This window comes from Molossus molossus, unplaced genomic scaffold (assembly GCF_014108415.1).
Source record: "Molossus molossus isolate mMolMol1 unplaced genomic scaffold, mMolMol1.p scaffold_m16_p_1, whole genome shotgun sequence".
In the NCBI taxonomy this organism is placed as follows: domain Eukaryota; kingdom Metazoa; phylum Chordata; class Mammalia; order Chiroptera; family Molossidae; genus Molossus; species Molossus molossus.
In genome coordinates, this window is record NW_023425344.1 from 28,440,733 (window position 1) to 28,454,299 (window position 13,567).

The window sequence follows — 13,567 nt, forward strand, 5'->3', positions numbered from 1 at the left end:
CATAATTTGTAAAATCTACATGTCTTTAAGTTTATACATGAGATTCTTTTTTTTTTTTTTTTTTAAAAAGGAGGAAAATTGCAACAAATAACAAAAATAAAAAATTCAAAGTCAAGGTAACAAATATTTTTGGCTCCTGGACTAAAAAAATGATGATCAGTGAGGAAAAACGAGTGATGATCAGTGAGGAAAAACGAGATGTGAAGAGAAATGAAATAGACCATACTACTGATGTTCTCTTTATGTTAAAAAAAAAAAAAAAAAAATTCGCCTTTTAATCTTATTTGGATTGACTGGAAATGAGTAGTAATGACCTTTTTGGGATTAAAAAAAAAATCAATGACACAGTTCATTAAACAAAAGGTTTTTTTCTAACATGGAAGCATAGGAATAATATTAGAAGCATAACAAAAAGAAAAGCACATGAGGCCCCATTCTGTCCATTGCAACCTCTTACATTCATTGAGACAGACGGCCTGGAAAACACCCAGTTAAGCCAGAAACCTCTAAGTTTCCATGACACCTTTGGAAAGGTTAACAGGGTTTGCAAAGTATTTAGCAAAGCAACTTGATGATTTAAAATACATATTTAATGACAAGTAATCAAACCAATGATCAGAAAAACTGATGAATGCCTTTCCCTTTACAATGTGATATTAAAGTATTATCTATGGATGCTTTGTAAACTAAAAAGTGTTTGAAGTTAAATTTTTGTTTTAAAAAAATTGACACCATTAAAACCAACATGATTATTTGCCACTCATCCAACCACTGAGGTAACAGTATTATAAAAATATGTAAAAAATATTCTAGATTCATAATTACTAGATATGCTGATTCCCAAAGAACATATAAATTGATTAAAAAAATAGTTTTTTTTTCATTAAAAACACTTGGTTCATTTACCATTAAATATCAGATAGATATTTGCTATCCTGGTGTACCAAAAGTATTACAAATAAAAATGGCAATGTTTATACTTTGGGTTTCTTGTTAGGTGGATCCTGAAGACTAAACTTTGGAATTTCACCAGAAGGAGCATATGGAATTCTCTTTGAAGACACCTTTTTGCCAATTGTTTCAATCTAGGAAAGAAAAAGAGAGACTTTAGAAAGAAAACTATTAAAAGTATAATACATAAATGTAAAAACTCCATAATGAAGTGTAAAAGGGGGCAGGAAGCAGAAAACATTTTCCAAGTTGTCTGAGTTCTTCCCTATTTTTTATGTTTCTAGAGTCTATGTACACTCCACTTTCCATATTCACTTCTAGATACTCTCACACTTTCCAGTCCCAACACTGAACACACCCTCAGAGTGGAGAATCATATACTGCGATTGTTTTAGCAGCATATATGCAGGCAATTAAGACACTAGATTCCAGTTAATTCACATTCTTGCTCATATTCTATTTTCATGTCCATTTCCCTTATTCTAAAAAATTTGCAGAAGGTCTCATAGCATAGTTTTTAGGAGTTCAGGCTTGAGGGTTTGGAAAGCCCAGGTGGAATCCTGACTGATAATTGCTCTGTTTCCTAAACTCTCTAGGTCTTTCTTCCTTGTTTGTAAACGGTATTACTACCTGCCTCAAAGGGTTATGGTAAGCATTAAATTAGATGAAGTGCTCAGCACAGTGTTTGGCGTACAAGTCAGACTTCAATAAAGTCAAATTTTATTTTGCATATTACATTTTAAACTATTTTCCATATATATAAAATCACCAATCTTAACTTTAAAGATACTGCTTCTTAAATAGTCATAAGTTTATATCCTCTCTACAGCAGAGATAAATATACTACACAATTTTCATAAATGTCTTTTCAATTAAAAATACTTAATTCTGACTCATTCTAAAAATGGGTTTCTGCTTTGTATTACTGAACTGTCTTATTTAACGACTTATAAATTCTCTTTATTTAGTGTTTCCATTCCTAAATGTTTTTTTTTAAAATCCTTACTAGAAAAAGTTAACTTATAAGAATTCAAACTCATTTGAAATATAGCTCTTTACATATCTTCTCCCTTACATGAGATGAGTTAAACAGGAATGAGAGAAAATTTGTCTATGCCTTGCAAACAATCTTTAAAAAAATAACATCGCTGAACTTCCGGTCAAGATGGCAGCGTAGGTAAACGCGGTATCGCGTCCTCCCACAACCACATCAAAGTTACAACTAAACTACAGAACAACCATCATTCAAAACCGCCTGAAATCAAGCTGAATGGAAGTCCTACAACTACGGGATTAAAGCAGCAGCCACATCCAGACTGGTAGGAGGGGCGGAGGCACGAGGGGCTGGTCCCACACCCACGTGTGGCGGATAAAAATCAGGAGGACACCTCGGCTGGGAAGGTCCTTCCTGAGGACTGAGGGGTCCCTGTCCCACACCAGGTGCCCCGCTCAGGGTTCCAGTGCCAGGAAGAGAATCCCCATAACTTCTGGCTGGAAAAACCAGCGGGAACTGAGGCTCAGGGAGCCTGAGGCGGCTGGAGTCCCAGGCAGCTCCTTTTTTTTTTTTTTTTTTTATCCTCACCCGAGGATATTTTTCCATTTTTTGTACAGATAGAGTGGGAGGGAGAGAGAGAGAGAAACATCGATGTGAAGGGACACATCGAGTGGCTGCCACCCGCACGACCAACCAGGGCCGGGGACAAACTGCAACCGAAGTACGTGCCCTTAGCGGGAACCGAACCCGGGTCTCTCCGGACCGCAGGCCGACGCTCCAACCGCTGAGCCAAACCGGCCAGGGCCCAGGCAGCTCCTTAAAGGGCCCACGCACGGACTTATTGGACTTGCTCCCGCTAAGCTTGGAGGGGAGGCAGCTCGAGGGGCGCCAGAGACATACAGGGAAGAACTGAGCTGTTTGGCATTGGAGCGAGGGCTGGAGAGGGGGCTTTCTCCGGGATAAACGTGCTGTCAGAGGCTTTTGTTCCTTTGGTGAGCCCTTCCCTGGGGCAGCAGACCCCTACCATATCTGGGACTCCAGCAACCTGGCTCACACTGGTTGCCCGGCCCTGGTGATTCCCTGAGGCCCTGTCCCACCCAACTTTCAGGCCCACCCAAGCTGTTGGCAGTTGCTTAACCATAGGATTGGCCTGTCTTGGATCCTGCTTCAGGTTTTCCTAAATTCTTTCAAACAAGCAGCATCTGGTCTCAGATAACCCCACACCTCTCCTTAATACACAGAAACAAACACAGAGAGGCAGCCAAAATGAGGTGACAAAGAAACAGGTCCCAAATGAAAGAACAGAACAAAACCCCAGGAAAAGAACTAAGCGAAATGGAGATAAGCAACCTAACAGATGCTGAGTTCAAAATACTGCTTATAAGGATGCTCAATGAACTTAGTGAGAACCTCAGTGAACTTAGTGAGGGCCTCAAGAGCATAAAAAAGACCAGTCAGAAATGAAGGAGGCAGCCCTGGCCGGTTTGGCTCAGCGGTTAGAGCGTTGGCCTGCGGTACGGAGAGACCCGGGTTCGGTTCCCGCTAAGGGCATGTACTTCGGTTGCAGTTTGTCCCCGGCCCTGGTTGGTCGTGCGGGTGGCAGCCACTCGATGTGTCCCTTTCACGTCGATGTTTCTCTCTCTCTCTCTCCCTCCCACTCTATCTGTACAAAGAATGGAAAAATGTCCTCAGGTGAGGATAAAAAAAAAAAAAAAAAAAAAAGAAATGAAGGAGGCACAGTCAGAAATAAAGGAGGCACTAACTGAAATAAAGAATAATTTACACAGATTCAATAGTAGAGTAGGTAAAGCCAAGAAGCAAACCATCGATTTGGAATGTAAGGAAGCAAAAAACACCCAATCAGAATGGCAAAAAGAAAAAAGAATACAAAAAAATGAGGATAGTGTAAGGGGCCTCTGGGACAACTTCAAGCGTGCCAACATTCGCATCTTGGGGGTACCAGAAGGAGAAGAGCGAGAACAAGAAATCGAAAACCTCTTTGAAACAATAATGGAAGAAAACTTCCATAACTTGAAGGAAGCAGACATACAAGTCCAGGAAGCACAGAGAGTCCCAAACAAGATGAACCCCAAGAGGCCCACACCAAGACACATCAAAATGCAAAAGGTTCAAGACAAAGAGAGAATCTTAAAAGCAGCAAGACAAAAGCAGTTCGTTACCTACAAGGGAGTTCCCATAAGACTGTCAGCTGATTTCTCAAAAGAACCTTTGCAGGCCAGAAGGGAGTGGCAAGAAATCTTCAGAGTGATGAAAAGCAACAACCTGCAACCAAGGTTACTCTATCCTGCAAAGCTGTCATTTAGACTCGATGACCATATAAAGAGTTTCCCAGACAAGGAAAAGTTAAAGGAGTTCATCACCACCAAACCGTTATTATATGAAATGATGAAGGGTCTTCTTGAAGAAAAAGATAAAAAATATGAACAAAATGGCAATGAATACATATCTTTCGATAACTGAATCTACAAACAAAATGAACAGGCAGAAGAGAAACATTGTCATAGATACAGAGAACATTTTGTTGGTTGCCAGATGCGAAGAGGTTTGGGGGAATGGGTGAAAAAGGTGAAGGTATTAAGAAGAACAAATTGAGTGCTAGACTGACAAACCTCAAAGAGAAGGGAGTTGGGGGGTGGGAAGAAATAAACCAAAAAACTTATATGCATAACCAATGGACACAGACAACAGTGTGGGAGAAGGCAGGATGGGGGGTGGGAGTGGGGAGGAGGGCGTCAATGGGGCAAAAATGAGGAACATCTGTAATATATTCAACAATAAAGATAAAAAAATAATAACATTGCTGAGTTAAGTTATGACTGGGAAGTCATGCTGTTACTCGTTAAGGCTGGTGGGATAGAGAATCCCCCAGGTCCTTGATGAAGTGTTAACAGACAAGGGTGCCATTTGATTCTTGCTGCAAGTGGATCTCTCATGAATAAGGAATGAACACTCACTTCTAAGTAAGAAAGATCTTCCAGTTCGGTGACAGGTTAAGAGAATCAGATCAGATATTTTGAACAGTAGATGAAACCTTATGGGTGCCTCCAAGACAGCTGGTGCTAAGCAAACACACACAGCCAGCTCTGAACTTGTCCCTTTCCGCTCTGCTGGGGGGCTGTGCGGACAGCAGTCTCCTGGCACATTTCTTTCTCCTCCCTGACCTCCCCAAGCCTCCCACCCCAGACAGACTGCTGTGAGGAAACAGAAAGTAGCTCCTTCTTATTAATATTTTTGGGACCCCTGTTGGAACTGAAATAGATGCAACATACAAACGTACTATTCTGAGCAGAGGTTTCTGTCAGTTTCCTAAGCATTACATAACTAACTGACATACAGAAGAAGAGGGCCAATACCACGGAAACCCCCACACTTCTTCAGACCTCTCACAGAACTAGGACCCTTTCAGAATCCAGCAGGCATAGGATCCTATACCAACATGTGGCAACTACATTGCATTGTGGGTTTTTTGTTTGTTTTTATCCTCACCCAAGGACATTTTTCCATTTTTTGTTCAGATAGAGCGGGAGGGAGAGAGGAAGAGAGAGAGAAACATCAACGTGAAAGGGACATCAAGTGACTGCCACCCGCACGACCAACCAGGGCCGGGGACAAACTGCAACTGAGGTATGTGCCCTTAGTGGGAAGTGAACCCGGGTCTCTCTGGACTGCAGGCCGACGCTCTACTGCTGAGCCAAACCGGCCAGGGCTGCGTTGTGGCTTTTAAGACATTTGTGCAGGAACAAAAGACTGAGGGGTCAGTGTGATGCAGACAGAGCAGCCTTGGAGATTCCAGAAAAAACATGTTTCATATATTTTCTTGATATGAAGTCAGGCAGGGCACCTTTTGTCCCTATATGATAGGCAACTAATGAATTCCTAGATACTATGTAGGGGAGACCAAGACTGAATGACCTTTAGATCATAAATTTAAGGAGAGAGTAGAACAGTTACAAAAATCCCATAGAGACTTCCTAGAGAATTGCCCCAGAGTCACGGTGCCCCAGATTCATGTTATTGTTAATGAGAAAATAGTAAAATTCTAAAACGCAAAACCATTAAAAAGCAAATGGCCAAACAAACAAAATAAAACATCTAAGATCATGACTACCTGGAAGCCAATGGTTTGTAGTTCATTGTGGAGCCCATCCAGGACACGTCGTCCATCAAAAATAAAGGCTGGCTTCAGCATTTTCTTGTGAATACGTTCATAATCTAATTCCTATAAAGACAGAACCAAAGGAGCAATAAGAACCCAAACACATGGGCACATACTCAGCCCCAAATGATACTAAACACCTCTAAAATTTTCCTGCTACTGTTTCTGTCGCCTCACCTTAAACATGTCCCACTCGGTGCAAATAACAACAGCATGGGCGCCATCACATGCTTCATATGGATCCTTAGAAATGGTCACAAGTCGGGACACTGTAACAGCAGCAGTGAAAATTAGCAATAGGCAAGGAGTTATTTGCAAGGATGCATTGTAACACTAGGACTGCCGGCGGAGCTGAGGGTCTGAAAGAAAGGAATGGTCTGGCAAAAGTGTGAGGGAGGGGAATGAAGCACCCCAACCTTGCCCTAGAAACATCTCCTTGGAACCTCTGGGGCTTTTTAGAATATTTAGGGAAAAATCATTAAAGTAACCCACAGCTCATCACTTCAAATCAAAGTTGACAAAAAAAGGCCTAAGGGCTTAATGAGAGAATTGAAGTTGAAACAGGGCCTACCAATGATAGAAATGATAGAAACTGAACAAAGGTTTCTAGAGAGCAAACAAGTTTGGGGGCCCACACTCAGTGATTCATGAGACTCAAAGCCTTACCTTGGTCATCTTCTGAAACTCCTGGATGAGACAGATCCACAACTATTTGTTCCCTTGGTACTTTTGGATCATATATGTGGAGGTGTGCACCTTCATCCATCAAATATTTGCTAATATATATACTAGAAGATTCTCTGAAGAAAAAAAATCAGTATTGCTAAGCTTTTTATTTATTTATTTTTTCCTTTATTGATTTTTAGAGAGAGAGGAAGAGAGAAGGAGAAAGAGATGGAAACATTGATGAGAGAAAACATCGACTGGCCGCCTCCTGCATGCCCTGCACATGGGCCCACAACCTGGACATGTGCCCTGACCGGAAATTGAACTGGCGAGCTCTTGGTGCATGGCTCAAAGCTCAACCGCTGAGCCACACCAGCCCAGGCGCTAAGCTTTTTATTTATTATACTTTTAATATGTTTTAATCAATTTATTTATTTATTTATTTATTTATTTATTTATTTATTTATTTATATTTTTATCCTTACCCAAGGACATTTTTCATTTTTTGTTCAGATAGAGTGGGAGGGAGAGAGAGGAAGAGAGAGAGAGAGAGAGAGAGAGAGAGAGAGAGAAAGAAACATCGATGTGAAAGGGACACATCGAGTGGCTGTCACCCTCACCACTAAACATCGATGTGAAAGGGACACATCGAGTGGCTGTCACCCTCACCACTAACCAGGTCCGGGGACAAACCACAACCGAGATACGCGCCCTTAGTGGGAACCGAACCCAGGTCTCCCTGGACCACAGGCCAACACTCTAACTGCTGAGCCAAATTGGCCAGGGCTGTTTTTATTTATTTGTTTAGAGAAAAAGGAAAGGAGAGATAGAAACATCGATGTGAGAAACATTGATCAGCTGCCTCCTGCACGCCCCCCACTGGGGATGGAGCCCGAAACCCAGGCATGTGCCCTGACCAGGGATCAGACCAGGAATCGGACCAGGACCTCTCAGTCCATGGCACGACGCTCAATCCAATGAGCCACACCGGCTGGGCTGCTAAGCTTTTTAAATAGCTTAGGTGTTTAATAAACAGGTAAGATTCTATATCCAATGAAGATATGTATAATCACCTTATTATTCTTTATTCTGTATCCATACAGATATTTCACACACTCATCCATCAGTCAAACACCAGAATAAGATAAGGAGTTAACACTCTCAAAGGGGTTGAAATACTTTAAATAGCTGATACCTCGTATCACCAGTGTCCTTTTTGAATGCAAACCCCAAAATAGCTATCTTCTTATCAGTCACTGTATTAAACAGGCCATCTATAATCCGGGAAGCAAACCTCCTTCTCTGGTAGTCATTTATATCTATGACCTGAAATTACATGTACAATTATGCAATGATTAGTTAAAACAGGTGCAGCTTGTGCCATACTGTACATTGCTCAGAGTTTTATGATGAGTACTGTTGTATGAATCCAAGGCTTATAAATTACAGGAAACAAAGATTAACCAACCTCTTTAGTATCTACAGATAAAAAATAAACAAAAACCGACTCCCCCCTCCTTAAAGCCATACTAAAAAAATTTAATTCTCCCCCAGCTGGTGTGGTTCAGTGGTTGAGCATCGACCCATGACCCAGGAGGTCGCCAGTTCGATTCCCATTCAGGGCACATGCCCACGTTGTGGGCCCGATCCCCAGTGTGAGGCGGCCAGTTGACGTTCTCTCATCGATGTTTCTCTCTTTCTTCCCCTCTCACTTCCTCTCTCTCTAAAAATCAATAAAGAAAAAAATATATAATTCTCATTTGGCTTATCTTTCCATGTATTAGGCTGGGATGGATGTAAAGATGGAGAACACAGCTACATTTCAACTCCATTTGAGGTCCAGCTATGAGGCCAGCCTAAATAAGGCAAATAGAAAGCAGTGTTCACCTTAGCTAACTTCTCCAAACCCTGTGGAATAGGCAGTAAGCAATCAAATCCCAAAGTACTCCCCATATGCTTCACCACCACCCTCACCACCACTGAGTGCACAGAAAGTGGAAAGACGATAATCACACAATGTACAGGGTTATAGCTGCCTCCGATGAACCCTAACACCACAAACATTTGGCAGTTGTTAACCAAATGTTATGGGTACAAGTTTCTGATCATCTATCTGTTTCTCTCCTAAGAGTTTATGAACAAGACTTCATATTAGTGACCAGATGAATATAGGGAAAGAGACTGCTTTTCTGTTTTGTTTAGTTTTGTTTTGTGTTTGTTTTTTAAGGCTCTAAGCTGGTAGGGCCCTGAGAACTGGGGAAATAAGCCCAAAGTATTGGGAAATCAAGCTTTTATCTGCATTTTCCCCTCCGATAGACACTAAGATAAAGCCATTGTGTGGGATGGAGTGTACATTTCCATTAAAAATATGTGCATTTCCTTAAATTCCCACCCAGTGCTGAAATCTGAAAAACTATAAGCTTGGGGGAAAAATATTTGGGAAAGGTACGTATACTGGCTGGTGTCTTGGACAAATTACTCAGCATCTCTAAGTTTCAAGTCCCTCATTATAAATGAAGGACGATATTAGTGACTATAATGATGACTAAGCAAAGTACTTAAGAGCCTGGCATAGAGTAAGCACTCAATAAATGTTAACTGTATTTCAAATTTAAGAAGGTCTCTAATTTTAGCTAAGAGGGACAAAACAAATATCAGCATATACAAACCACTTGAAAGTATTACAGTACAGGTTCTTCCTTTATTTGATTTTATGCCGTTCATCATAAACAATTATAATTTAGAGTAAGTTCTTACTTTACTCTGAGAGCAAATTTACTTATAAAATGAGAAGAAATCGTGGTTTATCAGAAATATCTATCACAGTTGATTAGCAAAAGACAAAAACACAAAAACCCAATAAATACACCTAAAATTTACAAAATTGAATATAATAATAGTTGAGTTCCTGGAATAAATAAATCCTATCAAAAACATTTCACAGCCCTGGCCGGTTTTGCTCAGCGGTTAGAACGTTGGGCTGTGGTCCAGAGAGACCCAGGTTCAGTTCCCGCTAAGGGCACATACCTCGGTTGCAGTCTGTCCCCGGCCCTGGTTGGGTTGTGTAGGAAGCAGCCACTCGATGTGTCCCTTTCACATTGATGTTTCTCTTTCTTTCTCTCTCTTCCTCTCTCTCCTCCCACTCTATCTGAACAAAAATTGGAAAAATGTCCTCGGATGAGGATTAAAAAAAAACATTTCACAAAGGGTGACTTATTTATTTATTTTTAATCCTCACCCGAGGATATTTTTCCCTTTATCTTTAGATAGAGTGGGAGGTGAGGAGAGAGAGAGAAAAGAAACATCAATGTGAGAGAGATACATTCATTGGTTGCCTCTTGCACAATCCCAACCAGGGCCAAGGACCGAACCGCAACACAGGAACCTGCCCTTGACTGGAATTGAACCCGTGACTCTTTGGTCCATGGGCTGACACTAACCGTTGAGCCAAACCAGCCAGGGCTGACTTTTTCTTTTAAGAGTTAAAAAAAATTTTTTTTTTTCCTTTATTGATTTCAGAGCGAGAGAGGAAGCGAGAGGGAAAGAGAGACAGAAATATCAATGAGAGAAAACATTGACTGGCCACCTCCTGCATGCCCCCCACTGGGGATTTGGCCCACAACCTGGGCACATGCCCTGACCGGAAATTGAACCAGTGACCTCTTGGTGCATGGGATAATGCTCAGCCACTGAGCCACACCAGACAGGCCTTTTTTTTTTAAATCTTTACTCGATATTTTTCCATTTATCTTCAGATAGAGTGGGAAGGAGAGAGAAGGAGAGAAAGAGAAACATTAATGTGAGAGAGACATATTGACTGGTTGCCTCCTGTACAACCCCAACCAGGGCTGGGGACCAAACCACAACCAAGGTACCTGCCCTTGATTGGAATTGAACCCACGACTCTTTGGTCCGTGGGCCGATACTCTAACCGCTGAGCCAAACTGGAAGGGCTTAATTTTTTTCTTTATTGATGTTAGAGAGAGAGAGAGAGAGGAAGGGAGAAGCAGAGAGAGATAGAAACATTGATGAGAGGAGAATATCAATGATCAGCTGCCTCCTGCATGCCCCGCACTGGGGATTTGGCCCACAACCTGGGCATGTGCCCTGACCGGGAATTGAACCGGTGACCTGCTGGTTATGAGACGATGCTCAACCACTGAGCCACTCTGGCCAGGCTAGGGTGACATTTTTTAATTAGAAGTTAATCATAAGTTGTTAACTATAAAGATTAATACCTGTTGCCAATAATGAGCTACTTCAGGCAGATTCAGAGCCTCACAGAGATAAACCAAATTCAGAACATCTTTTTGAAAGCAGCTCCCACCAAAACCTAAAGAAAAAAGAAAATGACAATATTTTAATTTAGGAACTACACATCTGAATCCTTACAAATTTGTCACACTAAATCAGAGAGCCTATGCTAGGATTTTTAATACTAAAATTAAAATATTGGAAAATTAGTGAGTTTATAAATAGTGTGAAATTTGCAAGCAACTAATCAATTCTATAAATAAATTTCAAATAGTTTCTAGCTAAAGTTTTAGTATTGCTATGTACATTTTTTCTGTGATCTGGTATCACTGCCCCACATATCTAACGTCAGTGCAGGGCTGCCAAACTTTTATGAGGCAGTTAATGAATATTTTAATGTTTGTGGGCCATACAGTCTCTGGCACAACCCTTGAACTCTCCTTTGTGGCTCAAAAACAATCATAGATGATATGTAATCAAATGGGCATGACTACGTTTCAATAAACTATAAAAAGAAGCTGTGGGCAGGATTTGGCCTGAGGACCATATCTTGCCCACCCCTGTTCTAGTGCAATACAGTATACAGTGAGGGTTGGCATGGGCTCTGGAGTCAGAAACACCTAGCTGCTCATTAGTTGTATGACTTCGAGCAAGTTGCAAAAATTTCCCTGAACCTGGATCATCTCAATAAAGGAAATACTAGCACCTCTGTAACAGGTTAGAAGGATTAATAATGAGATATATAAAGTGCTGGTTCGGAACTTGGTGCATAATATGCCTTCAGTAAAATAGTAGCTATTTTTATTAAATGGTAGCTAGAAAAAAATATCAAAAAGTTAGAAAAGGCCAGGGAAACCAGTATTGGAAAATGGCATAAAGCCCCAGAAATAATAGGAAGGGCTGCCCTATGGCCCAATCTGTAAAAGGCTCTGTTTACTTTTACGTCAACCTTACTAATTTACATCCAAAAATAGTCCGTTCTCATTCTCCCTGTTAGTTAGGTTCTACAACACTGGCAAATTAGCAAATAGTGAAGCACTGCTCCTAGGTGAAATATAGAGTTAGGTTCCTGTGAGCTTCTAGTCACATTTTTCATTAGCCAATCAATAAATAATCTTGTTTTATGTGCTTCTGTTTACAGACATCTTATTTAATACATATTGTGAATTCATTAACATTGAACTCACAGCCAACAGCACTATAACTCACACAGGAATGAAGTTCAACCACATGGATTTTCTCCTGAAGGCACATCACAGCGTCTGGTGCTCCAGAACACTAGATAGCACTTCAGCAATACACTTGGAGGCCATTTTAAACAGTGAAATCATCAACAAAAGGCACAAAAATGTGAAAACCTTGGCACTTAATTGCCCAAACGGCGCATGCCTGCAGTATGAAAGCTGAAACAGGAGGCAGGAGCACTGCCTCACCCAGCTCCGCTGGGGACGTGTCGGGTGACTCACAATTTGTTCTGCTCTGCTCATGTCTGCAAATGACCACAAGAGCTCCCTGAGTATTGATTTTGGGGTTACAAATAAACTTTTGCAAGTAAGCTAACTCACAAATACAGAATCTGCAAATAAAGATCACCAAAGCCACATTTCAAAAAGTACATTAGTAAGAAAAGCAAATGACAGACAATTTTTTACTACTTGCTTTGGGTATTACTTGAGTTATTTTTTATGTGGTTTCCCAAACGTATTCTTCCTAAATGTTCTTACTAAATACTAATTTATTCCTCCTAAAGCACTGAACTATATTTATCCTACTAATCAATCAGTAATTATAAAACAATGTAAGTAACTGTTACCTCACTTAAAAAGTCCCTGATAGGCCCTGGCTGGTTTGGTTCAGCGGTTGGAGTATCGGCCTGCAGACCAGGGAGTCTTGGTTCCCCCTAGGGGCACGTACAAAAAAAAAAAGTCCCTGATAGGCCCTGGCCAGTTTTGCTCAGTGGTTAGAGCATCGACCCATGGACCAAAGGGTCGTGGGTTTGATTCCCAGTCAAGGGCACGTACCTGGGTTGCAGGTTTAATCCCCGGCCCCAGTTGGGGTCATACAGGAGGCAACTAATCATGTATCTCTCTCACATTGTTGTTTCTCTCTCTCTCCTTCTCTTCCACTCTATCTAAAAATCAATGGAAAGCCCTGGCCGGTTTGGCTCAGCAGTTAGAGCATTGGCCTGTGGACCAGAGAGTCCTGGGTTCAGTTCCCGCTAAGGGCATGTACCTTGGTTGCAATTTGACCTTGCCCTGGTTGGGGTCATATGGGTGGCAATCACTCGATGTGTCTCTCTCACATCGACATTTCTCTCTCTCTCTTCCCCACTCTCTCCCTCCCGCTCTACCTGAAGATATTGCAAAAATGTTCTCGGGTGAGGATTAAAAACAAAAAAAGTCCCTGATAGGCTGAAGGCTACAATGTATAATGGAATAATTATTTTAAGGGCATTCAGTTAAACAAAGACTTCCTTAAATTTAGAGAGCTAGCTAAATAAGCCCACTTTATGTACTGAAAATTTT

The 13,567-nt window shown here is 41.2% G+C and overlaps 1 protein-coding gene across 1 annotated transcript in view; it reads right to left on the reverse strand.

Moving 5' to 3' along the window:
* Positions 1 to 247: 247 nt before the first annotated feature.
* UGDH (UDP-glucose 6-dehydrogenase) overlaps positions 248 to 13,567 on the reverse strand; it is a 37,701-nt gene continuing 24,381 nt past the window's right edge. The window contains exons 7-12 of the mRNA XM_036267686.1: positions 11,027 to 11,121; positions 7,984 to 8,114; positions 6,789 to 6,922; positions 6,300 to 6,391; positions 6,075 to 6,185; positions 248 to 1,085 (exon numbers count right to left, since the gene is read on the reverse strand). Coding sequence (XP_036123579.1) covers positions 975 to 1,085; positions 6,075 to 6,185; positions 6,300 to 6,391; positions 6,789 to 6,922; positions 7,984 to 8,114; positions 11,027 to 11,121 — 674 coding nt within the window. The 3' untranslated portion in view covers positions 248 to 974. The remainder of the gene's footprint in view (positions 1,086 to 6,074; positions 6,186 to 6,299; positions 6,392 to 6,788; positions 6,923 to 7,983; positions 8,115 to 11,026; positions 11,122 to 13,567) is intronic.